Here is a 27,806-nt window from a genome sequence, read left to right on the forward strand (position 1 = left end):
GAAAGGCCACACCAGTCACAGAGTCCAGGCTGAGTGCTGAAAGAACAGTCTCCTAACAGTCCCTGCATTACAGACCACAAAGCCTCTGTGAAGAGAAACACAGAAGTTTTTTTTTTAAGAACCAGTATGTTACAGAAGCTAAGTAAGTGATCTTTATTTGCATCAAAATATGAAAATATTTTTCTATTTTATTAGAAATATATAACTAATTTTGGGACACTATTCACATTAAAATATAGAACAGGCATTAGCTAAAAATATTTCTCAAATGTAAAACAAAACCCAGATACAGTGAGGATAAACCTCTCAAGCCTACTTATAAAACACAGGTAGATAGACCTAAGTATTTGGTTTCACCGTACATGATGTTTACAGATTTAATTCAGCCTGTAATGTTTCTGAATTTTATTTATTTATTTGAAAGAGTTATAGAGAGGAGAGACAGAGACAGAGATCTTCCATCCACTGGTTCACTCCTCAGATGGGCACAATGACCAGCTGTGGGCCAGGCAGAAGCCAGGAGTTTCTTCCACGTTTCCCACATGTGTAGCCTGGGCCCAAGCACTTGGGCCATGTTCCATTGCTTTTCCCAGGTGCATTAGCAGGGAGCTGTATCAGAAGCGGAGCAGCCAGGACACAAACTGGCACCTATATAGGATGTCAGGTTGCAGGTGGTGGCTTTTATCTGCTATGCCACAGTGCTGACCCCAGCCTGCGATTATTAATTTCAAAGTTCTATCTAATAAATAAGGCTTAATTTGTTGGGTCCAGTGTTGGGGCACAGTAGGTTAAGCCGTCACCTACAGCACCAGCATCCCAAGTGGGCATCAATTCAAGTCCTGACTGTTCCATTTCAAAAACATCTCCATGCTAATAACCCTGGGAAAGCAGCAGAAGACAGTCTAAGTGCTTGGGTCCCTGCACTCAAACGGGAAACCTGGAAGAAGCTCCTGACTCCTGGCCCAGCCCCAGCCATTTGGGGAGTGAACCAGCAGATGGAAGACCTCTCCCTCTCCCTATCCCTCTCCCTCTCCCTCTCCCTCTCCAACTCTCCCTTTCAAATAAATTAAAAAAAAAAAAAAAGACTTAATTTGTACCAGATATGATCATGCAACATTTCTTGTGGGAAATAAGAACTAAAGCACCATTACTGGGTATATAGACGGTTTGACAGGCTTCTTTTGAACCTTGTTCATCACATGCTACATGCCTGCTGAGAGGCATATTTAATTTTCAAAAGTAGTAGCAAATGAAGCCATATAAAAACAACTACTAATGATCATTCACCTTAAAGGGTTAACTAAGATCAGGACAGACCCCATTGAAACATCTTATTTTCATAAAATTGTAAAAAAAAAAAGTGAGAAACAGCAAGTATGTACAAAAGTATGTTGGGGTGAAGTTGACTCAAGTCATAACTTACTTTGAAATGCCATTAGGAAAGAAAACTGGTTAGTAGATTGAGGTTTAGACCTAATCAAGGCTCATCTCTACAATTCTTTCAACTTTTCTGTATGTATGAAGATTTTCATAATGTTTTAAAAGAGATAAAGAAATTTGGCCGGCGCCATGGCTTAACAGGCTAATCCTCCGCCTTATGGCACCGGCACACCGGGTTCTAGTCCCGGTTGGGGTGCTGGATTCTATCCCGGCTGTCCCTCTTCCAGGCCAGCTCTCTGCTATGGCCCGGGAAGGCAGTAGAGGATAGCCCAAGTCCTTGGGCCCTGCACCCGCATAGGAGACCAGGAGAAGTACCTGGCTCCTGGCTTCGGATCGGCGAGATGCGCCGGCCGCAGCGGCCACTGGAGGGTGAACCAACAGCAAAGGAAGACCTTTCTCTCTGTCTCTCTCTCTCACTATCCACTCTGCCTGTAAAAAAAAAAAAAAAAAAAAAAAAGAGAGAGAGAGAGAGAGATAAAGAAATGTAAAAAGGATTCTACTTTTTTCTGATGTTTTAAAGAAATTTATTTGAAAGAATTATGGGGAGGGGGGTTGGGAGAAAAAGAGAGAGACAAAATTAGAGAGTCATCCATCTGCTAGTTCACTCCCTAAATGACCACAATGGCCAGAGCTGAGCAAGTCTGAAGCTAGGAGCCAGGAGCTTCTTCAGGGGCCCAAGCAGTAGCATCCTCTGCTGCTTTCCCAGGCCACTAGCAGGGAGCTGGATTGGAAGTGAAGCAGCCAGGAATCAATCGGGCGCCCATATGGGATGATGGCACTGCAGGTTGTGGCTTCACCCACTATGCCACAACACGGGCCCCTCTACATCTTTTAATCCTTCTCATAAATGTCATCATAAGGAAAAAATCTAAGTTCTACATCCCTTGCATGAGGTAAGGGATAAAGACTCCAATCTCCATCTTTAAGTAATAAAAATATGTTAAATCACTGACTGAAAAAAAGAAAATCTTGCTAATTTCTGCCTAAATGGAATAGGCAGAAAATAAACATTAAACTGGTCTTTTTAGGGGGAAAAAAAAAAATCAAGGCCAGCACTGTGGCGTACCATGTAAAGCCATGCCGCCTGCTATGTCAGCATCCTATGTGGGTGCCAGTTCATGTTTTGCTGCTCCAATTCCGATACAGCTACTTGCTAATGCACCAGCGAATGCAGCAGAAGACAGCCCAAGTACCTGGGTCCCTGCTACCCACATGGGAGACCTGGACAAAGCTCCTGACTCCTGGCTTCAGTCTGGCTCAACCTTGGTCATTAAGACCATTTGGGGAGTGAACCAGCAGACAAAAGACCCCCCCTCCCCTCTTTCTCTCTAACTGTGCCTTTCAAATAAAATAAATCCTTAATTTAAAAAAAGAAAGAAAATCTCCAATCATTTTCTTCTCCCCTTTACAGAACATCCTAAACAAACAAACAAACAAAATACATACATATATATATATATATATATATATATATGATTCTTATAAGGGAGAAAAAAAGGCATTTACATTAGTGTTAACATCTGGGTTAATTTGGAGCAGAGACATAATTTTTTTATTTCTTAATTTAAGAAATTATAATAAGATTCTGGTACATGACCTTTTTCTTTAAGATTTATTTTATTTATATGAAAGACAGAATTACAGTGAGTGGTAGAGACAGAGAGAGAGGTCTTCCATCCACTGGTTTACTCCCCAGATGGCTGCAACAGCCGGAGCTGTGCCAATCCAAAGCCAGGAGTCAGGTGCTTTTTCCGTGTCTCCCACTTGGGTGTAGGGGCCCAAGGACTTGGGTCATCTTCTACTGCTATCCCAGGCCATAGCAGAGAGCTGGACCGGAAGAGGAGCAGCCAGGACCAGAACCAGGGCCCATATGAGATGCCGTCGCTTCGGGTCAGGGCTTTAACCTGCTGTGCCACAGTGACGGCCCCCGTGGCCTTCTTTAGAAATGATATTTTTATTTTCTTAAATGTTTGGTTTTTATTTATTTATTTATTTATTTTCATCTATTTGAAGGGAGGAAGGCACACAGGTGGACACTGATTGATCTCTATCCAGGGTTAGGCCAGGCCAAAGCTAGGAGCCAGGGGCTCCATCTAGGTCTCCCATATGAGTGGAAGAGGCCAAAGCAACTGGACCATCCTCTGCTGCATTCCCTGATGCATTAGCAGAAAGCTAGATTCTGGGAGGTGGTGGTGATGACTCAAGTAATTGGGTTCTTGCCGCTCATGTGGGAGACTGGGTTAAATTCTCAGTTCCTAGGTTCAAGCCTAGCCCAGCCCTATCCATTGTGGGCCTCGGGAATGAAACAGCAGATGGGGGAACACTATCTGTCTCTCTGCCTCTCTCCCTCCCTCCCTTTCAAATAGAGAAAGATGGATACAAATAACATTCTACTAGATTTTTTCAATTTAACTTTTCAACAATGATAAATGAGTGCAAAGGACATGTGCATAGTAAAGAAGGGTCAGAGGAATTTGTTCTAGGTTTCTCCCTACAAGAACCATACATGTGACTCAAAGCATGTCAGTTATCATTTCTTACACCTATTTCTTCATTCATAACTAATCTGCTCTAAGAATAAAATAAATAGTGAAACCAACAGAAAAGCTTAAAATCCACATTAAAAAATAGTAGTCTAAGTAAAAGAGAAATAGCCCAAAGTGCCTAGTTAATTTTAGTTGTTGAGTTCACAGATAATTTTTATGCTTTTATTTTCCAAATTTTCTACAATATAAATTCTTATGAAAAAGCACAGGAAGGAATCCTTAAGAATACATATGAAGAAGTCATACTGTCTCATTTAATTCCTACCAGTGAACATGAAGTAATGAGACTTCTTTTTGCTTGTGGGACATACTCAATAGAAGTCATCCATGGTGCAATGAAAATGACCAGATTATCTGCCTGCCACTCCTCTTGTCAAAACAGAAGATGGAGGTTACTGCCCCACCTTTAAATCTGGTCTGCCTTTGTGAGTTCCTCTGATGAAGAACATGGCCTGACAGCTTCCATGCTTGCTGCCCTGAGATTACCATGTCAAGTAAGCTGGATAGAAGAACCCATGGAGAGAGAAGTTCAGCCAACAGCCAGCGTTAGCCACAGGTCATGAACAAAACCATTCCGGACAGTCACCGAATGGTTGCAACCAACCTCAATATGCACACTCATAGAGTCCTGCACAAGTAAATGGTTGGGTTTCTTTTTTTTTTTTAAGATTTATTTATTTATTTGAAAGTCAGAGTTACACAAAGAGAGGAGGAGAGGCAGAAAGAGAGAGAGAGACATCTTCCATCCACTGGTTCACTCCCCAATTGGCCGCAACAGCTGGAGCTGTGCCTATCTGAAGCCAGGAGCCAGGAGCTTCTTTCAGGTTTCTCATGTGGATGCAGGGGCCCAAGGACTTGGGCTATCTTCTACTACTTTCCCAGGCCATAGTAGAGAGCTGGATCAGAAGTGGAGCAGCCTGGACTTGAACTGCCAGCACTGCAGGCAGTGGCTTTACCTGCTACACCACAGCATGAGCCACTGGTTGTGGTTTTAAACCACTATGATCTGGAGTAATTTTACTAATTAGCAATATGACTCAGATATGATTTAGATTCATCTCAAAATTACTGGAGATTGGAGTAGATGGTAGGAACAGGATGTTGAAACAAAACTTTAGATAAAACCATGAGTTGAAATTATTGAAGCTAGTTGATAGGTAACATGAGAACTGAGTATGTTATTGTGTCCCCTTTTGTTGGAAATTCTTATTAAAAGGTTGCTTTACAGGCTGGCACTGTGGCAACGGCAGGTTAAGACACCACCATTGATCATAGCATCCTGTATGAGCTCCAGTTCAAATCCTAGCTTCTCCAATTTTGATCCAGCTCCCTGCTCCCTGTTAATGCTAAAGCAGCAGAAGATGGCCCAAGTGTTTGGACCTTTGCCAATCACATGGGAGACCCAGATGGAGTTCTTGGCTCCTGGCTTCAGCTTGGCTCAGCCCAGGCTGTTGCAGCCATTTGGGGAGTGAACCAGCACATAGAAGGTCTCTCTATCTCTTTCTCTCTATAACTGCCTTTAAAGTAAATAAAACAATATTTTTAAAAAGTTACTTTAAAATATTAATGTAAAGTTGTGTGCCTAGAAAGTGAATTATCCATTATAAAAGATAATGGCATAAATATTTACAAAGCATTGGCTTCATTAACTGACAGTAAAATTTTGAAACTATATGAGCTACTATTAATACTTGAGGGCCAGGCTGAGTGTTCTATAGACATTATCTCATCTGCTCTCTACTGCAACAACCTTGTGAGTTAAGTATTATCATCACCACTTGACAAGAAGAAAACTGAGACTCTCAGCGTAATTGTCCAAGGTTATAAAATTAGTAAGCAACAGGATTCAAATCTAGGTCTGCAACTCCAAACTCCATGCTCCTTAATAAAGATGTAAAAGATAAAAAATTACAATCGGGGACAGGTGTTTGATGCAGTGGTTAAGACACCACTTGGGACACCTGCACCCCACATCTGAATGCCTGGTTCAAGTCCCAGCTCCTCTACTTCCAATCCAGCTTCCTGCTAATATATGCCTTGGGAAGGCAGCAGATGATGGCTCAAGTACTTGGTTTCCTGCCACTGCTCACATGGGAGACCAGATCCTGATTTCAGTCTGCCCCAGCCCTAGCTGTTGAGGGCCCTCGAAAAGTGAACTAGTGGATGAAATACAATAAATATCTCTTTGTCTCTAGCTCTCTGCCTTTCAAATACAATGAAAATACATTTTAAGTTACAGTCAACAAACAGAATAATCAGCTGCCAGTGGACCAAATAGTATAGTAAGAGGCATATTCATATTTTAGTGAAAAAAAAATTGTGTAGGTTTTATAATACTTATTTCCCAAGTTAAGTAAAAAGGATTATAAGGGGAAAAATATATTTCAAAAAATGTTTAATGTCCTTACCAAATTGAAAACCACTATTAGCTTTAAAACAGCAATGCACGAATCCTCTTCTATTAGGCTCAAACATTTCCTTCTCATCTGTTTTAACTACATAAGTACTATAAATGTGTTGGTCCACCAAAGTTCTAGGATTTAAATTAATTCTCTGGAAGAGATTTTCCTGGGCAGATCTGAGGTTCCAGAACATTTTTAGTGCTATTTTTCTACATATGTTTCTACTTCCTGTCCTATCTTTAAAAGAAATACAATTTAGATTATTTCTGAAGTCAAGAATATACATTACTTGTCCCTTAAAGAATCCTTTAAAAACACACAAGTAATTACAAACACCACTATTATAAGAATGTATTTTTTTAATCATATACTTTACTCACTGTTCTTATTAAATTGGTATGTGCCCATTAAGAACAGGAGCTTAGCTACATTAATTATATTTTGGACTAGGCTAACATCAAGGGTTAAAGAAGAATTGAAAAACCAGCATGCTTTTAAAAGTAGTATATCAGACACCCTTAAAACCAGCTCTAGCCTCTGAACTCCCTCCGTACTTGCTTAATATCTCTGCAAATAGCACAAAATTATTGTCATTGCCTTATTTAGCATCTGACTATGTATGAATTTCTCCATCTCGGGGTCTTTCAATTCCGAATAGCACAATACTGGCATGCGGTAGGAACTCAATCATTGTTGGAGGAATTAAGAGAATGTAAAAATATCACCAGAATTCCACGATGCTCCCAAACAGCAATTTCCTGGCTTTCAGAGGACTGAAGACATTTTGGTTTCAATTTCTGAATATATAAATTGATGAGTTCAATGGCCATTTAAATTCTAGCGATATCATGATACCACATACAGATCCTCATTTAAAAGCAAACAGAAAAGTCTGTTTTCTGAGCCATAATCAGAAATGACTCAGAGAAAAAAAAAGCAAAATTTAAATGGAAAAAAAAATTTAATTTTTTCATGTACCTAAATGCCCCAATATTACTTTAAGATATGTATATGCAAGTATGTTAAAGCTTCTGTAGTTTGGAGGGTTTTAGAAAAACTGCAAAGTGAGGTTGAGGGTCACAATAGCCCCTCCCCACCCCCCAGAAGTAACTGCTGCATTTCTATCATTGCTCACACTTGCGCACACTATTTGTAGACTAAAGTGTTACATATAATAACTACATATTTGGTCTTCATTTATCCAAAAATTTACACAGTGCCTATTTTGTGCCAAACACAGTAGAAGGGCTTGTGGATAAAAAGATGAAAACATGCCCCTTCCCTTATCCTTAAAGAATTATCTAACAGGGAAAGAATCACAAAGCAAACCAGAAGCAGGCGGTTACCCACACACACGTGTAAAGTGGTATCTATTCTGAGTGAATACAACCTTTTCTAATTTCCTGAACTCCTCACCAAAACTAATAGATAGAGGTCCACATTAATAAAACTTGCCCTGGGAATTATTTGTAAAACAGATCACTTTGGCCAAATCTGCAGGGGAAAAACATTCTTTGGCGAAGGACTTGCATTTCAAGTTTCAACATGAACTGAATGTGTAATGCAAAAGCAAATGGCCTATTATGGAAATGTTGACAGACATACACCACCAATAGATGCAACTACAACACTGCATTTATTGAAAATTAATGAAGTCCTGAATTTTTACTTATAAAATGGATATTATTAGTTTAGATTACTTTCTGCAAGCCAATGGTCAAAATTTAATAAGTGGATGTGTACAGATTACACTGATTTTCACTCTTATCCACTGCTTGCAGCCTATGTGCATTTAAACCAAAAGAACATTGATATACACTAACTATAAATTATTTCCTTGGAGATCTCTCAGGCATGAAGAAAAAGCCTCTTAAAATAAATTTAAAATATTATATGCTTGATGGTGTATAACCAAAGGTTTAATCTCACCACTAAAGGGGCAGTTACCATGATTTTGCAATAACCCTGCAGACAATAATCAAGACAGTTCCTGTTGTTCTCTTGGTAAAATCTTTGTAAACACAGCCTGGATATATTGTAATTTGATTTCTGTAAGGTCAACAGCTATACCTTATGACAACTCTTAATATAACATTTTATTCACCAATAAATTGAGCAGTTTTCTCAACAGCAATAAGAAAGTGTCATTTACCAAGCATTGTCCTATTAACTATAGATTAGCACATTAAAATAGATATGCTTTCTTCCTTCCTGAAAAAAGGTGTAGTATATAAAGAAAGCTCTGAAACATAGGAAATTCATTAATTTTTTTCAAATTTTGGGAAAGAATAGCTGTGCCATATTCCCATCACTGTTTTAAAATAACTGATTCCATTTTCTACTACAAATAAAAGAAATATTCATAGAGCTTTCCATGACTAGTTAGGTTGAAAAATGACTGTCACCACTTCACAATGTAACATCATCCTAACTAAAAAAGGAAAAGGAAGGAAAGGAAAAAAGAATCAGAATAAACACAAATGGTAACACAACCTCAGAAAATCAGGGAACACGTAACTCAGGAAAGGATGAAAGACAACATAAATTAGTACCAAAGGCATTCAAAATGGAGATTACTAGAAGAATTCAATTACTGGTCAAACACACACCAAAAAAATAGTATACATATTATTTAAATACAACTGGGTGATCTCATCAGTATTGCAGAAGTGTAATAAAACCATCTTTCACTCACCAATGCTGGATTTTCTCCTGGCAGTTAGTGACCACCTGTCATGAAAACAGATAACTACTCATGAAAAAACAGGGCTATGCACAAAGCTACAAAATCAGTGTATCAGAAAACTCCAACAGTGGCTTTACAGATTTAACAGCATCTCAGTATACATTTTTATTTGTCACATGCACAGAGATGTGAATGGTACTTTTTAAACAGCACACTTTATCATAACCCTCTAATGCAAGCTGATAACTGCAGAACAAATTACAGCTTTCCGATTCATACTTTGGTACAAAACCCACTTCATAACTATTACGTGACATATGATATAAGATAACTAGTATTTTGTACAATCTACAGACCTGTTTTCAATGTTACATATTCTGTAGAATACACAAATGTTATAAATAACAAGAAACCAATGGTACATCCACGTTTCATCGGTTTTTAAAAAATGACAGTAGTGAAAATATTTTATTTTGTCAGTATATCTCCAAATGTTTTCACTTGTAATTTTTATTCTGATGCATTAAAAATGAGTTCAGTGATATTTTTCTACTACATTTTCAAGAAGAAATACTTGGTATAAAGAGATGCTCTGAACAGCTTATTTTTTTCCCAGTGAATTATGATATAATGTTAAGCACTTCATAGTTTAAACTAAAACAAACATAAAAGTTATTTGTTTTCTTTATAGGTATTTCAACAGATTCTCAAAATGACAGAAAACAAGTACCACAAGTCATTAAGGAAAAAAATGCAATTTAACACTATATTTGAATACTAATTTTAAAATTAACACTATTTTCAAAGATTGCTAACCATCTATTTAAAGTCGATTAATAAAAATTTAAACAGTAATCTAGAATACACTAGCACCATTTTAGAGAGAGAGAAACTAAGATAAAAACCAAAATGCTTAATACAAGATCATGTGAAAAAAATAGAAGTATGATCTGGTTTGCAACACATAGCCTGAGTTCACTGTTCCAAATACCAGCATTGTCTCTTGGATATGCTCGATGCTTCAACCAAAAATCACAAGATTTTTTTAGACCTGTCACTAAATTCCTGCATTATAATATTTAATTCCTGAAATAAATGTCTTCTCCTTTGGGACATTTTAAATACTAAGACAGCAATCCTGTACCAAAATACATGCTGTAATCAGATCTCCAACCATACTACACATTAACTCAGCATAAAAAGTCCATTTTAGAATGAACATCTCTCAGTAAGTATCAATCACACAGCAACACTTAATAACAGTGGTAATACATAATAGGGCACTGACTTTACATCTGGAAGAGCCAAGCTAAACCACATCAGTCCATTCCAGTGTTTCTGATTTGGCAGTAATTATAAAATAGACAAATAGAATTAAATGTAAATTGAAAAAGAAAAATATCTTCATGAAATCCTTCTTATAAAGTTCCTATATAACAACCCCAGTAAAAGATGAGACCCAGAAACAGTCAGGATGTTTTCCAATCCCAATGCATGTGTTTCCAAGCATGAAGTAAGCCAAAAGCACAAAAAGAAAAGCCCTGCACACCATAAGAGCAGAATGTTCATTAACCTCTACATGATAATCCTCTCGTAGCTGCATATTAACTAGTTACATATTCATAATCATTTACATTATTTAAAGGACCTTCGATGGAATTTTCTAGGCTATATCCATTAGTGACGGTGTTAAAGGTTATAGAAGATAGTCTACTTAATGTTTCCAGGAAGCCCTTTTAATTAGTAAATATGTAAATTTGGCACACACGCTCTTTATGTTTAAAACACACATCACTGGTAGAATGGCATGTGTCCCTGCCAACAGCCCCCAGTCTACCCTCCACTTTGTTCCAGCCATCCTTTCTCTACTCCTCAGCCTTTTTCTTTCCTAAAATACTTTCCTCAGAAACAGATATTCAAGGATAAAGAAACAACAAAACATCCATTTCATGATATATAAGAGAAATTTTCATGACCAAAATGCTACCTAAACATTTAAAGTCTTTATTAGTTACACAGAGTGTTTAGAATATCAGATACACTTTCCAAATGGAGCTAGAGAGGCAATATTTTGGAAATTAGAAATAAGGAGAAAGATTAAAAAAAAAGGCAGGTATGAAAATAAAGAGTTTTATGACAGTGTCTACTTTTATTTGCGTTTATATGAGGTACAGCCCACCTGCTTTCAAAAAACATTTGAACCCAAGCAGCTAAATTTATAAGCTGAGATTTTGCTTTCTTTTCTTACAGCAAGTTATTCAAAAGAAAAAATTAATAAATTCTTATGACTTAGCTACCAAGTTAAATTTTGAAAGGACAAAGTCATACAAGTCAAAGTTAAATGTACTTGGGCTTTTCAAAAAAAATTATTTTTCTGAACTCTAAAGATTTTTTTTCTGAAAGACTATTCAAATTAATTCCTTTTATTATTAAAAAGATGAAGTAACCACTGTCTTAAGTTTGGTTCTGCAAGTAATTCTTGAAAAACAAAGAAAAAATCCAAAACACTTTGTTTTGTTCTCATCCTCCACAAAAGTGAAGTAGTTATGGAAGAACAATACTAGTTTTAATTGTCATTGTTTTAAGATAAGCCCATCAAAATATGCAAAAGTGCTGCTAAAGAAAAACATTGTATGCTTTTGAAGAAAAGATTGAGGGAGCAGGAACAGCGCTGTGGCTCAGTGGGTTAAAGCCCTGGCCTACAGCACCAGCATCCCTGTGGGTGCCAGGTTGAGTCCCAACTGCTCCACTTCCAATTCAGCTCCCTGCTAACATGCCTAGGAAAGCATGTTAAGGTAGACCAAGAGCTTGGGCCCCTGCACCCATGTGGAGAGACCTGGAAGAACCTCCTGGGTTCCTGGCTTTTGCAGCCATTTGGGGAAAGAACCAGCAGATGGAAGATATCTTTCTCTGTCTCTTCTCTCTCTGTATAACTTTGCTTTGCAAATAAGTAAGTAAATCTTAAAAAATATATACTTGGTTACTAGGTTTCAATTATCAAAATAACCTAGTAAATTCTTTAATATAATGACCAGTCTCACAGACATGAATTTATAAATATGCACTTATACAGTAACACAGCAGTAAGTCCACAGTAAAGAGCAACTATGAACTGATTTACCACTTTTTAAGATATAGTCTCTCATTAAGAATTTTTACTAACAATTTAGGAGCTACAAAAATCACATGGTACACTTTCATCATAACTCAAAACTGTTCTTAACCTAAGAGAAATAACAACAGTGGTATATGCCAAGACTCCATATGATGAAAATCAAACTGCAAACACTTCAGTGAGGAAGGTTTTAATCTCTTTTTAAAGAAAGAAAATCTGTGTTCAGAGATGGAGTAACATAACCAGTATTATTCAACTGACCAATAACTGTAGGAAATTAAATTATTTTTAAAACCAGGTCTATCTAGTCCCAAAACCCATATTCCCCTATGTTGGACTGCTTCCAACCATCATGCAACATATTGGATAACAGAAGAAAAGCAGCTGTTTAGATTTGCAGTCTGTCTGTCTTAAAACCCTGAGTGCTGTTGCTATTTCTCCTCCATTTCTTCCTCTCTACCACACTCACATTCCAACAATGTTAGTAAAAGCAAATACATTAAATTCAACAGTTCACAAATGGAGACCCTTATTTCTTCCAATGCCTCATACAGTTCCTGGTCCTTTCAGATCAAACAGCTAAGTATAAACAATAAATTTCTCTCTTCCAGTCCAGCTCTCTGCTGTGACCTGGGAAGGCAGTGGAGGATGGCCCAAGTGCTTGGGCCCTGCACCTGCATGGGAGACCAGGAGGAAGCACCTGGCTCCTGGCTTCGGATCGGCACAGTGCACCCGCCGTAGCAGCCATTTGGGGGGTGAACCAACAGAAAAGGAAGACCTTTCTCTGTCTAACTCTGCCTGTCAAAATAAATAAATAAATAAATAAATTTCTCAAGAGCCATCCACGTACATACAGGTGTTTAAGCGTAGGGCAGGGAAGTAATGGGTTAACTCCATAATTGCTACCACATCTCAGCTTTTTAAAAAAGATTTATTTATTTATTCCAAAGGCAAAGTAACAGAGAGAAAGAGGGAGAACCAGGAAGACAGAGAGAAATCTTCCATCCACTGGTTTACTCCCCAAATAGTCACAATGGCTAGGGCTACACCAGGCTGAAGCCATGAGACTAGAACTCTATATATAGAGATATCCTGCATGGGTGGCTGGGGCCCAAGTACTTGGCCATCACCTGCTGTCTCCCAGGTCCAGAAGCAGTGATCTGGACTGGGAGTGGATCAGCCGGGACTTGAACCAGCACTGTGATATGAGATGCATGGTAAACAGCTGATTAATCCACTGTGCCACAATGCCAGCTCCTTGTAATATTTTTAACAACTAATTCCTGTACATCAGTGTCCAGCTAACAAACATATTCTGTTTCAGGGTTAAATTAATATTTGATACATTTTAAGTAGGTTATATGGCAAAAAAGAATTCCTTTGCTGCTTTTCTCCAGGAGTTTATTTCTTAAAATTATTTTGTAAGTGAACGAACGAATAGTTTAACATACAGTGAGATCTGCCTGTTTGTCCGATTTATTCTGGTAGTAGACCACAAGGGGGCATCAACCTATGAGTTTTCCAAGCGCATACACAGTGCCACATTAAAACTAAACAGAAATAGAAATCCTAAAAGAGTAAGTTTCCATCTTAATTTTTGACACTTCTCTGAAAAATGTTCCACTTTAAATCTAAAACTTTTCTAGACTGTCATGTAATTTGAAATTCTTTCTAAGTTAATGTGAAGAATAACAGTTTGGGAATTGTACTAACCAGAGCTATCTAAATTTATATGGTTTGCCTCTTGTACTAGAATGTAGCTTCATGACAGAGCTTACAAGTTTGGTTTTAAAGCTGCTGAGTCAAAAAGGAAAAAATATAGCGCAGGGCTGAAGCCAGCGGATGCCACTGGACATACACTGTTGTCTGTCAGTTACCAAAAGGTTGAAAATAATTTCCTACTGTCCAGACTGCCCATCAATTAAGGAGATGTGTAAATGTCATTGCCATAGGATACAAAAGTGCACTTTGAACAAAAGTAGGGAAAAAAATACAACAATCTTTTCAATAAACCTTGTGCAAAGGAAGAAACTGACTATAGGTTTCTAACAGAAAAAAATGCAATTAACAGCAATAAACTGTAATTAACTGAGTATTACTACATTAAAACTACCACAAAGGTAAAGAAAACTATTGTAATGTACACTTGAAATATGCCCAAAAAAATTAAACTGTTATCAAAAGCTAAGTCCAATTATATAGACTCACTTGTTCATTTTTTGTTTTATAGATTTATTTTATTTATTTGAAAAGCAGAGTTACAGAGAGAGAGGGGGAGACAGAAAGAGAGGATATTCCACCAGCTGTTCACTTCCCAGATGGCCGCAAAGGCTGGGGCTGGGCCAGGCCAAAGCCAGGAGCCAGGAGCTTCTTTCTGGTCTCCCACGTGGGTGCAGGGGCCCAAGCATTTGGGTCACCTTGCACTCCTTTCTCAGGAATATTAGCAGGGAACTGGATCAGAGCAGCCAGGACCGACACACACATGGGATACTAGCATCACAGAGAGCAGCTTTACCTGCTAATGCCACAATGCCGGCCCTGGACTCACATCTTAAAACACTCAAATGCTATTTAAAATTTTAGCTAGGGCAGAATAAAAACCACCATCTTAATCCTTACTTTTATGTTTTAGTCAGTTTTCTCTGACACAGCCCTCTAAGACCTTCCCTCTCAATATTCAAACTTGCTGTTTTACACGAATACTGGGCTATGTCTAGAAGTTTGGTATTGTACATCTCATTCCTTGTTGGTTTTACAAATTAAATTCTTTTTTCTTTCAGCATTTGTTTATCCTAATTCCAGGTATTCTAATTATATAGCTTTCCTCCTACCAAAAATACTGTTTCTAAGACTGAAGACATTAGCTTGTTTCTGAGAATCTTTGAATGAGGTATACCAGAAATTCTAACTGGACCAGATGAAACCTCCATGAGGCAAGAGCCTGTCTACTCAACTCCCCAACATGCACCTGCCATACAATGAGCATGCAACACAGCCTTTAATACAAATACACTCTGTGGTCACCTCACCAGAAACCTCAGGATGTTTCTCAAAGTTTGGGACTTTATGTTTTAGTAGATAACACAGTACACATATTATATATTACAGAACACTCCCTGTTATCAAATATAACACTTGCAGTGAAACATGAATATTCAAAATGAAATAAATGCCTCACTCAAATCAGTTCTAGCTAATTTTGTCAATACATGAATATGCCACAAACCTAGACATAATTTTACTTTCAAGAGCTTTTCACACCTCTGATGTGCAGGTAAGAGATCATGACCCGTATTTCTGAATCTGAAGCACTGCCTAAGCAGCTTGCAGCCCACCCATTGTTTCACTAGAGACGTAATCATTCCATCTCCAGTTACACCTTCCTCCTAAACCCTGCCCTTCTCTAATCAACACTCTGCAAAGAATCCCATTTCTCCATCTGTAGCTACAGTAAATGGAGAGCGCAGACACCTGCCACTACCTGCACTAACCTAATTTACTCTGGACCTAAAGAAAGACTGAAGTGATTAGAGCTTCTGGTTCTGAAAGGGTGATCACAATGGAATTGTACAAGATAGCAAGTCATCCAAAACAGCTGGTACAGGGAGTAACAAAATAAATGTACAAGGAACCAGAAAACACACACAAAACTACTGCCCTTGAGTTCCTCCTGATTTCTTAAAAAGAATTTCTTTCCAAGCATTTCTATGGTTACAGTTCTCTAAGAACACTTGAATAAATTTGCCGCACAGAGTAGGGCAATAATGTGCCTGTTTAGAACCAAATGGAAACAAATAATTCATTAAAGAGTAAACATAAATACTAGAAAAGTGTAGGGGAAAAAATCCCCACTAATATCAAAGACAAATTGATCAGTCTCTGAAATGTCATTTTACACTAATTAAAGGAGCAAACTTTTATTTCAAAGAAACCACCACCACCAGTGAAGCTGTAATAAAAACTAAATCACTGCAACTTAGCTATGTAACTTCAAATCTTACCACCAACTAGAAAACCCACATGAGTAAGAGTAGCCAAAGCAATGAGGCTCAGAGAGACGAGGGTTCAAAGGGGACTACTGTGAAGAACAGGGTTGATAATCTGATGCCGCTCTTTCCTCACACAGTTCTGGGCACAGGCCAGAGGCTGAGGGTTATGCTGGGCCTTGAGCAGACAGCTATGGCTGGGAGACGGAAACAAGCAGAGGCTTGGGCAGTTGGACCAGCAATTAAATGAGACATGAGAAGTCTGAAACCCGCTACTGGATTGCATCTTCTGACATTTGGCAAAATCAGAAGCTGTAAATGCCAAAAAGCTAAATGGAAATTCTAAAAGGCCGAGCTCAGGATGAAACAAAAATTAGAGTTCAGAAGCCTCCAAGCAGAGGTAGGCATTGCAGCACAAAAGGTAAAACCATCACTTGGGACACCCACATCCCATATCATAGTGCCTGGAATCTCCTGCTAATGTGCACTCCGGGTGGCAGCAAGTACTGGCTCAAGTACCGGGGTACCAGCCTGCCAGGTGGGAGCCCTGGATGGAGGTCTGTGCTCTTCATTCAGCCTGGCCCAGGCCTGACTGTCGGAGGCATTTGGGGAGTGAACCAGCAGCTGGAAGGCTGACTCTTCCACACACTCTCTCTCCCACCTGCACTTTCAAACAAATAAACATGTTTAAATGTGGGGAGGGGGCATGAAGGAAAGGAAAGATGCAAAGATGCCCTGGTAAACAAAGAGCGGTCAGATAAAAAAGTCCTGAAGGAACCAGGGCAGTAAATGCCTTACTAATACAACCACCCAGTTTTTACTCCATTCAGTTCCCCAGATTAAGGTGAGCAGCAACTCACTCTACCTAGCTAGCAGCAGAAAAGGAAAGCCTTTTTGGGAGGAAGATGCCATCTTCAGGGGCAACTGCCAACGCCAGTATTTAATCAAAAATTACTAGAATACTAAGAAACAGAAGCATCTTAACAAACAAGAGGAAGAAAGGGCAGGAAATAAAAGGAAAAAAAGAAGCAAACATATAAAATCTAGATCATGGAGTTAACAAACTAGGACATTAAAATAACAATGATTAAAACAGTCACAAAATGAGGAAAAGATGGAATATATGAAAAGATGATAAATTTCACTAGAAATTGACGTAAAAAAGGTTCAAATGGAAAATCTACACTTCAAGAACCTAAAATTAAGTAGTAAACAGTGCAAAAAGGAGATCAAACAAAGCACAAAACAGGATGGCTTTTTTTTTTTTTTTTTTTTTTTTGACAGGCAGAGTGGATAGTGAGAGAGAGAGAGACAGAGAGAAAGGTCTTCCTTCCAATGGCCGCTGCGGCCGGCGCATCTTGCTGATCCGAGCCAGGAGCCAGGTGCTTCTCCTGGTCTCCCATGCGGGTGCAGGACCCAAGCACTTGGGCCATCCTCCACTGCCTTCCCAGGCCATAGCAGAGAGCTGGCCTGGAAGAGGGGCAACCGGGATAGAATCCGACGCCCCAACCGGGACTAGAACCCAGTGTGCTGGCGCCGCAAGGCGGAGGATTAGCCTGTTGAGCCACGGCGCCGGCACAGGATGGCTTTAACTTGATGGGGAAATAGCCAAATTAAAGCCCACATAGAAAAGACCAATAAGAGACCTGAATAAAAACAGCTGGAGATCCCCGAAGGAAGGCAACAGGGAAAGCTGCATCTGAGAAGACCTCGGGTTCTAGGGCTTATGAAAATGAAAGGAAGGTTACCAACCAACAGCCTCAAGAAATGTGGAGGACCCAAAGCAAGAAAAATACAAAGAAAACTGCATCAAGGGCACAATATTGTTATAATGATGAAAACCAAAGAGAAAGACAGAACACTGCAGTGTAAATGGGAGGCAGCGAGGCAGAAACTGGAAGATAAAATTAAAACCCTGAAATGCTAACAATAATAACTGAGAGGGGCCAGTGCTGTGATGCAGCCAGGTAAGTTTTGCTTGCAACACCAGTATCCTATACTGAAATGCCACTTTCAGTCCCAGATGCTCTGCTTCTGATCCAGCTCCCTGCTAATGCACCTGCGAAGACTTGGAGAACAGCCCAGGAACTTGGGTCCCTGCCACTTATGTGGGAGACCAGAATTGATTTTCAGGCTCCAGGCTCCAGGCTTCAGTCTGAATCAGCCCCAGCCACTGTGGCCATTTGGAGAGTGAACCAACAGATCGATGATCTCTCTCCCTCTCTCAGTATCTCTGTCACTCTATCTTACAGATAAATATTTTAAAATAACTGAAAACTATAATTATACAGCAAATAGATCCTCCAATGGAAAGAAAAAACACAAAAACCTTTCCAACACCAGAGAATTCTATACCAGCAGGTTTTTTTAAAGAAATGTTGGGGGCAGACACTGTAAAGCAGTAGGTGAACCTGCCACGTGGGATACCCACATCTCATATTGGAATGGTTTGAGTTCTGCTCCTTGCTAATGCATCTGGGAGCCAGCACAAGATAACCCAGACTGAGTTCCTGGCTCTGGCTTCAGCCTGGCCCAAGCCTCAGCTATTGCAGGCATTCACAGAGTAATCCATGAATGGAAGATATCTCGCTCTGTGTGTGTGTGTGTGTGTGTGGTGTTGCACTGAGCTTTTCAATCAGATAAAAATAAACTTTTTTAAAATGTTCACAGGATTTTTCAGAATAATGTAAATGCAGAAAGCAACTGTACAGGTTAATGGGGGGGGAGGGGTAAGTAAAGTCACACTGACTACACAGAACAACCAAATACAGTACTGTGGTGTACAAAATATGTAGAATTAGGAAGCATGTATTGCAGCACTTAAGTCACTGCCTTAGACTCCCACATCCTATGTTGGGAAAGCCTGGTTCAATTCCTGGCTATTCTGCTTCTAACCCAGCTTCCTCTCTTTCTGGGAGGACAGCAGATACTGGCTCCCTGACACACCAATATGGAAAACCCACATTGAATTTCAGGTTCTTGGCTTCAAACTGGCCAGCCCTGGCTGTTATAGGTGTTGGGGAAGCAAACCAGCAGATGAAAGATGTCCCGTTCTTTCTCTATCTCTCTGAATCTCAAGTAAAACTGAGGGGGAAAAAAATTTTTTTTCAATGCAGAAGAGTTATTTTTAAAAATATTTAGAAATAAAATGCATGGAAGCTATACTGCCAGAAGTGGAATAGATAAGTCAACAAAATGTCCATTTCTAGGGAAACCAGAGATTTCCCTCATCAAAAAAAAAAAAAAAAAAAAAAAACAGTAAAAACATATAGTACACATTCATAGCATATAAAAAGTTTATGAAAAATGGAGCTGAAAGACAAGTTTAATTTGGTGCAAAAAACATTTTTAAATTCATGCACAGCTTTTCATAATATGCATCTTCAAGTAAACTTTGAAGAACCCTCATGATATCAAAGTAATAAAAAAGAATGTCACTAACAAGCTAACAGAAGAAAATAATAAGGCATGTTTAGGAAGAAAAACAGAAAAAAAATTACTTTAAAAGAGGTTGTGGTGGAGGGTCAGCACTGTGGCTTAGTAGGCTAAGCCTCTGCTTGAGGCACCAGTATCCCATATGGGTGCTGGTTCTTGTACCGGCTGCTCCTCTTTTGATCAGGCTCTCTGCTATGGCCTGGGAAAGCAGTGGAAGATGGCCCAAGTGCTTGGGCCCCTGCACCTGCGTGGGAGACCTGGAAGAAGCTCTTGGCTTGGAATCGGCTCAGCTCCGGCCTTTGTGGCCACTTCGAGAGTGACCCAGCAGATGGAAGACCTCTATTTCTGTCTCTCCCTCTCTGTAACTCGGCTTCTCAAATAAATAAATCTTTAAAAAATAAAAAATAAAAATAGCAAATGAAAGAAACCCCTGTGAAGTGCTACTGCAAATATAACATGGTAGAGCCTCTGTGGAAAACAGTACAGTACTTTACTTTCTCAAAGTAAAACACAGAATTATCATAAACCAAAAATTCCACTTCTGAATATACCCAAAAGAACTGAAAGCACAGACTTCTCATTCCCAACAGCCAAGAGGTAACTTTTTAAGATTTTATTTATTTATTTGAGAGACAGAGTTACAGACTGAGAAGGAGAGACAGAGAGAAAAGTCTAACATCCGCTGGTTTACTCCCCAAAGCACCACAACAGCTGGAGCTGGCTGATCAGGAGCCAGGAGTTTCATCTGAGTCTCTCACGTGGGTGCAGGTCATCTTTCACTGCTTTCCCAGGCCATCAGCCAGGACACAAACCATCACCCATATGGGATGCCAATGCCGCAGGCTGGCCCTGATAGAGAATCTAAATACGCCATATCCAACCCAATTTATTTATTTAACCCAATATTCTTCATTGAAAAAGAACTAAAATTGTATAATAAATGTATAATACATCATAAAAGAAAATCATTCAGTCTTCAAAAGGAAGAAAGCTCTACTAAGAGCTATAACATGAATGAACCTTAAAACAATACAATTAGTGAAATAAATAAGCCAGTCACAAAAGGACAACTACTCTACGATTCTACTTATATGAAGTATCTAGAGTAATCAAATTCAGAGGTAGAAAGCAGAATGGTGGCTTCTAAGGGATGGACAAGAGAGAAATAGGGGATTTCTGTTCACAGCATCAGTTTTCCAAGATTCACAAACTGGGGCAGATGGTGGTTAGGGTTGACCAGCAGTGTAAATGTACTTAATGCCACTGAGCTGCACACTTAAAACTGATTAAAATAGCAAACTTTATATTATACATATTTTACTGCAGTTTTCAAAAAGTCAAATTTTTTAAAGATGAGTCAAATAAAATTAAACTGATTGCATAGAATTGACTACTTTAAGATGTCCAGACTGAATATCAAAAGCACAACTATGCATTTTTTTTAAAGATTTATTTTACTTATTTGAAAGAGTTACAGAGAGAGGTAGAGACAGAGAGAAGTTTTCCATTTGATGGCTCACTCCCCAGATGGCCGCAACGGCCAGAGCTGCACCGATCTGAAGCCAGGAGCCAGGAGTTTCTTCGGGTCTCCCACGTGGGTGCAGGGGATTAAGGACTTGGGCCATCTTCTACTGCTTTCCCAGGCCATAGCAGAGAGCTGGATTGGAAGAGGAGTAGACAGGACTAGAACTGGTGGCCATATGGGATGCCGGCACTTCACGCCAGGGCTTTAACCTGCTGCGCCATAGCACTGGCCCCACAACTATACATTTTTGAGAGATATATTTTGAACATAGTAAACTGAAGTTAATGGATTTTGAGGAAATGGATCATGGGGGAAAAAAAATTAAATAAGCTGATGTAAGCATACTAATAGCCCACAAAGGGAACTTGAAAGTATAAAGATTGACCGAAGACAAAATACTTCAGACTGATAAAAAGATGCATCAACCAAAAAGTTTCTAAGATCCTAAATTTGAATGTAGTGAATAACACAGCTTTATAAACACAGTGAAGGGGTCAGTGCTATGGCACAGTGGGTTAAGGCCCCAGCCTGAGGTGCCAGCATTCTATATGGGCACCAGTTCAAGTCCCAGTTGCTCCACTTCTGATCTAGCTCTCTGCTTTTTCTGTGGCATGGGAAAGCGGTAGAGGATGGTCCAAGTCCTTGGTCCCCTGTACCAGCATGGGAGACCTACAGGAAGCTCCTGGCTCCTGGCTTCGGATCAGTACAGCTCCGGTGGTTGTGGTCATCTGCGGAGTGAACCAGTGGATGAAAGACACACCCCCCCCCCTTCTCTCTTTCTCTGTTTCTGCTCTCTGTAACTCTGGCTTTCAAATAAAATAAACCTTTAAAAAAATAAACACAGTGGAGACTTTAAAACACATCTCTTAATAACTGACAAAATCAGCAAAAAATATAAAATACTTGTCCCACTTGAACTAACAGATATATATTGAACTCAAAAATACTGGATTAATATACTTTGCAAGTAAGTTATGGAATGGTTGTCAAGGAAAATATATTCTAAGCCAGAGGCAAGACTTAAACTTCAATTATGCAGAATAGTTCTCTGACCACAGCAGAATTAAACATGCTAGCAACAAAAAGTAAGTAAAAAATAGTCAATGTTTGGGAGAAATATATTTCTAAATAATTTACAGGCCAATGAACAAATCATAATAGAAAATATCGCTAGCTGATTGATAATGAAAATAGCATATAAAATGTAGGGGGTACACAGGGCAATGATCAGAGAAAAATTTAAAGCTCAAAATGTACAAAGGCAGGAAAGAACCAAAGTTCTACATTTTCATCTCAAAAAGCTAGAAAAAAATTTACAGATTAGGGGAAATGGTGAAAAGGAAGAAAAAGAGCAGAGCAGAAATCAATGAAGTGAAAAGGAGACCTATAAAAGAAAAAAAAAATCAACAAAGATCCAAATTGGTTCTTCAAAAAGGAGGATACAATTTATATACTACTAGGAAGTCGAATCAAGGAGAAAAAACCAACAAGTTGCAAATAATGGCAATTAAAAAGAGGACATCACTACCAAACCTACAGATTTTTTGTAAAGATTTATTTGTTTTTATTTGAAAGAGTTATACAGAGAGAGAGAGAGATCTTCTATCCAATGGTTCACTCCCCAATTGGCCGCAACGGCCGGAGCTGTGCCGATCTGAAGCCAGGAGTCAGGAGCTTCTTCCAGGTCTCCACATAGGTTCAGGGGTCCAAGGACTTGAGCAACCTTCCACTGCTTTCCCAGGCCACAGAAGAGAGATGGATCAGAAGAGGAGCAGCTGGGACTAGAACAGGTGTCCATATGGGATGCCATTGCTTCAGGCCAGGGCGTTAACCCACTGTGCCACAGCGCTGGCCCCCAGATATTTTTAAAAGTAAAGAAATACTAGCCGGCACCGTGGCTTAACAGGCTAATCCTCCACCTTGCGGCGCCGGCACACCGGATTCTAGTCCCGGACGGGGCGCCGGATTCTGTCCCGGTTGCCCCTCTTCCAGGCCAGCTCTCTGCTGTGGCCAGGGAGTGCAGTGGAGGATGGCCCAAGTTCTTGGGCCCTGCACCCCATGGGAGACCAGGATAAGCACCTGGCTCCTGCCATCGGAACAGCGCGGTGCGCCAGTCGCAGCGCGCCTACCGTGGCGGCCATTGGAGGGTGAACCAACGGCAAAAGGAAGACCTTTCTCTCTGTCTCCCTCTACTGTCCACTCTGCCTGTCAAAAAAAAAAAAAGTAAAGAAATACTATGAATAACTCAAGGCCAATAGAATAGAAAGCTTAGGATAATTCTTTGGAAACCAGTGTTTCCTAAACTAACACAATCTGAAACAGAAAATATGAATAGACCTTTAACAAAGAAATGGAGTCTGTATTTTAAAATCTCCATGCAACATATCCAAGTAAAATACTAGGCCCAGACTGCTATATTGATAATTTTTTTCAAATTGTTAGAAACAATACCAATATTATACAAAATCTTTTGGGAGTTGTTTTATGAGACTAGCATAACCCTGAAGCCACAATCAAAAATGGGCATTACAAAAAAATTAAAAATTAGAGATCTCCCTAATGGAACACAGAAATAAAGGATCTTTTATTTTTTAACGGTTTTATTTATTTATTTTAGAGGTAGAGTAACAGAGAGAGGAAAAGACATAAAGAGAGGTCTTCCACCTGCTGGTTCACTCCCCAAGAGGCCCCAATGGCTGGAGCTAAACCAATCCAACGCCAGGAGCTAGGAGCTTCTCCTGAGTCTCTAACATGCTTGCAGGGGCCCAACCACCTGGGCCTTCCTCCACTGCTTTCCCAGGCCATTAACAGAGAGCTGGATTGGAAGAGGACCAGCTGGGACATGAACCAACACCCATTATGGGATCCCAGTGCCACAGGCAGAGTCTTAGCCCACCAAGCCACAGAGCCAGCTCCAGAAACAAAGTATCTTAAGAAAACATTATCTGGCCGGCACCACGGCTCAATAGGCTAATCCTCCACCTGTGGCGCCAGCACCCCGGGTTCTAGTCCCGGTCAGGGTGCCGGATTCTGTCCCGGTTGCCCCTCTTCCAGGCCAGCTCTCTGCTGTGGCCCGGGAGTGCAGTGGAGGATGGCCCAAGTGCTTGGGCCCTGCACCTGCATGGGAGACCAGGAGAAGCACCTGGCTCCTGCCATCGGATCAGTGCGGTGCGCCGGCTGCAGCGGCCATTGCGGGGTGAACCAATGGAAAAAGGAAGAACTTTCTCTCTGTCTCTCTCACTGTCCACTCTGCCTGTCAAAAAAAAGAAAAGAAAATAGAAAATATTATCCAATCTAATCTGGCAATATGTAAACAGGTAAACATATCATAAACAAGTGAGTTTATTCCAAGCATGCAATGATGTTTTAATGTTTTTAAATAACCAAAGCAATTCACACTAACATCTCAATAAGCAGAAAACGTATTCATGAAAAACAGCAAACTAGAAACAAGAAAAAATCTCCTTATTTTCATAAAGCCTACAAAAAATATTCACGAAAAGCCTACAGTGAATATAATTTGTAGTGGTGAAAAGTTAAAGCTGTTCCCTAGTATGAGAAGGTCACTATCACTACTTTTATTTAACACTATATTAAAACTTCTAGCCTAGGGGCCGGCGGCTGTGGCACAGTGGATTAACACCCTGGCCTGAAGCGCCGGCATCCCATATGGGCACCTGTTCTAGTCCCAGTTGCTCCTCTTCCAATCCAACTCTCTGCTATGGCCTGGGAAAGCAGTGGAAGATGACCCAAGTCCTTGGGCCCCTGCACCCACATGGGAGACCCAGAGGAAGCTCCTGGCTTCAGATGGGCGCAGCTCTGGCCGTTGCGGTCATCTGGGGAGTGAACCAGCAATGGAAGACCTCTCTGTCTCTACCTCTCTGTAACTCTTTCAAATAAACAAAATGAATTTTTTTAAAAAAAATCCAACAAGACAAAAACAAAAGGCCTTAAAAACTGGAAGGGGCTGGCACCGCGGCTCAATAGGCTAATCCTCTACCTGCGGCGCCGGCACCCCAGGTTCTAGTCCTGGTCAGGGCACCGGATTCTGTTTCAGTTGCCCCTCTTCCAGTCCAGCTCTCTGCTGTGGCCCGGGAAGGCAGTGGAGGATGGCCCAAGTCCTTGGGCCCTGCACCCGCATGGGAGACCAGGAGAAGCACCTGGCTCCTGGCTTCAGATCAGCGTGGTGCGTCGGCTGCAGTGGCCATTGAGGGGGTGAACCAACAGAAAAGGAAGACCTTTCTCTCTTTCTCTCTCTGTCCACTCTGCCTGTCAATTAAAAAAAAAAAAAACAAAAAACAAAAACTGGAAGGAACAAAACTGCTACTAGTCAAAAACAATACACCTGTATATAACTATACACATACTATCATAGTAGATAAACAAGCAAATTAAATTCAAGTAAGTTTAACAAAGTCAATATATAAAAACCAAGTGAATGTACATATACCAGCAAAACACTGAATAGCAAATAAATTTTAAAATAACAAATATCTAGAAATAAATCGAACATATATGCAAGATTCACATATATTTTTAAGATTTGTTTTATTTATTTTAAAGACAGAGTTTGGGGGGTAGAGGAGGAGAGAGAGAGAGAGAGAGAGAGAGAGAGAGAGAGAGAGATCTCCCATCTGCTTGTTCACTCCCCTAATAGTTGCAATGGCCATGGCTGGACCAGGAGCCAAGAGCTTCATCCGGGTCTCCCACGTGGGTGCAGGGATCCAAACCATCTTGCCTTGCATTCCAGGTATATTAGCAGGCAGCTGGATCAGAAGCACAGGTGTCCATATGGGATGCCAGCATCATAGGCAGCATCTTAACCTGCTATATCACAACACTGGGCCTATTCATAGATTTTATTTTTTTCTTTTTTTTTCTTTTTTATTTATATTCATCCAGGTTTCCCATGTGGGTACAGGAGCCCAAGGACTTGGGACCTGGGCCATCCTCCACTGCTTTCCTAGGAGCATTAACAGGGAGCTGGATCAGAAATAGAGCAGTAGGACTCAGTGTCAGAGGCCCCAGTTCATATACTTTAAAAAGCTAACACTGAGAGAAATTACAGAACAATCACATAAATGGAAAGAAATACCATGTTCATGGATTGCAAGTTACTATTATAAAAGATGTCAATTCTCCTCAAACTGCTCTTCAGACTTAATATACTCCTGAAGCGCTGGCATCCCATATGGAGCCGGTTTGAGACACAGCTGCTCCACTTCTGATCTGGCCTGGGAAAGCAGTAAAGGATGGCCCAAGTCCTTGGGCCCCTGCAACCATTCCAGAATAGAAGAAACTATTTCCAAGTTATTTATCCAAAAAGGATTAAAATCTAGAATATCAGCAACTCGAAAACAACAAAAAATCCAATTAAGAATCCAATTAAGAAATGGGGCAAAGTAGGGCTGGCGCTGTGGCACAGCAGTTTAAGCCATGGCCTGCAGCATCAGAATCCCAAATGGGTGCCAGTTCCAGTCCCAGCTGCTCCACTTCCAGTCTAGCTCCTTGCTAATGCGCCTGGGAAAGCAGAGGAGGATGGCCCAAGTCCTTGAGTTCCTGTGGCCATGTGGGAGACCTGAAAGAACCTCCTGGCTCCTGAATTTGGCAGTGAACCAGAGATGGAAGATGTCTCTCTTTCTCTTTCTCTCTCTCTCTCTCTCTTTTTCTCTTTCAAGTAAAGAAAGAAAAACAAATGGTCAGCAAATAGATGAAAAAATGCTCAATATCACTAGCTATCAGGAAAGTGCAAATCAAAACCTCAGTGAGAAATTACCTCATTCTTGTCAGAATGGCTATTACCAAAAAAAAAAAAAAAAAAACAGGGGGAGTGATGGGGTTGGGGTTCAGCATTGTGACAAAATGGGTTAAGCTACCACCTGTGACACTGGCATCCCATATGGGCACCAGTTCGAGTCCCAGTTGCCCCATTTCTGATCCAGCTCCCTACTAACGTGCCTGGGAAAGCAACAGGAGACGGCAAGTACTTGGGCCTTTGCCACCTACATGGAAGACTCAGATGGAGTTCCAGGCTTCTGGCTTTGGTCTGGCCCAGCCATTTGGCAAGTGAATCAGCAGATGGAAGATTGATATCTCTCTCTCTCTCTCTTGGCAAGTGAATCAGCAGATGGAAGATTGATATCTCTCTCTCTCTCTCTCTCTCTCTCTCTCTCTCTGTTTCTCCCTCTCTGTAATTCTGCCTTTCAAATAAATAAATCTTAAACAAAAAAAGTAAAAGGAGCCAGTGTTATGGCGTAGCAGGTAATGCCACCACCTCAATGCCAGCATCCCATATGTACCCACTGAACAACTTCGAACCAACTCTCTGCTATGGCCTGGGAAAGCAGCAGAAGATGGTTCAAGTGCTTGGGTCCCTATACCCATGTGGGAAACCTGGAAGAAGCTCCTGGCTTTGGTCTGACCCAGCCCTGGCTGTCGGAGCCATCTGGGGAATGAACCAGCAGATGGAAGGTCTCTCTCTCTCTCTCTCTTCCCTCTTCCTCTGTAACTCTTTCAAGTGAGTAAAATAAATCTTAAAAAAAAAAAAAAAAGTAAAAGTAACAAATGCTAGCAAGATTGTGAAAAAAGGAGAACTCTTTTCAGTAAACATTTTTTTTTTTAATTTACTTGTAGAGTTAGTTTCAGAAAGAGGAGAGATATAGAGAGACAGA

At 40.2% G+C, this 27,806-nt stretch overlaps 1 protein-coding gene across 1 annotated transcript in view; it reads right to left on the reverse strand.

The window, feature by feature from the left end:
* URI1 (URI1 prefoldin like chaperone) overlaps positions 1-27,806 on the reverse strand; it is an 87,451-nt gene that overhangs the window by 43,484 nt on the left and 16,161 nt on the right. The window contains exon 2 of the mRNA XM_062177088.1: positions 9,084-9,118. Coding sequence (XP_062033072.1) covers positions 9,084-9,118 — 35 coding nt within the window. The remainder of the gene's footprint in view (positions 1-9,083; positions 9,119-27,806) is intronic.

Source organism: Lepus europaeus, chromosome 19, assembly GCF_033115175.1.
Source record: "Lepus europaeus isolate LE1 chromosome 19, mLepTim1.pri, whole genome shotgun sequence".
NCBI classification, from domain to species: Eukaryota; Metazoa; Chordata; class Mammalia; order Lagomorpha; family Leporidae; genus Lepus; species Lepus europaeus.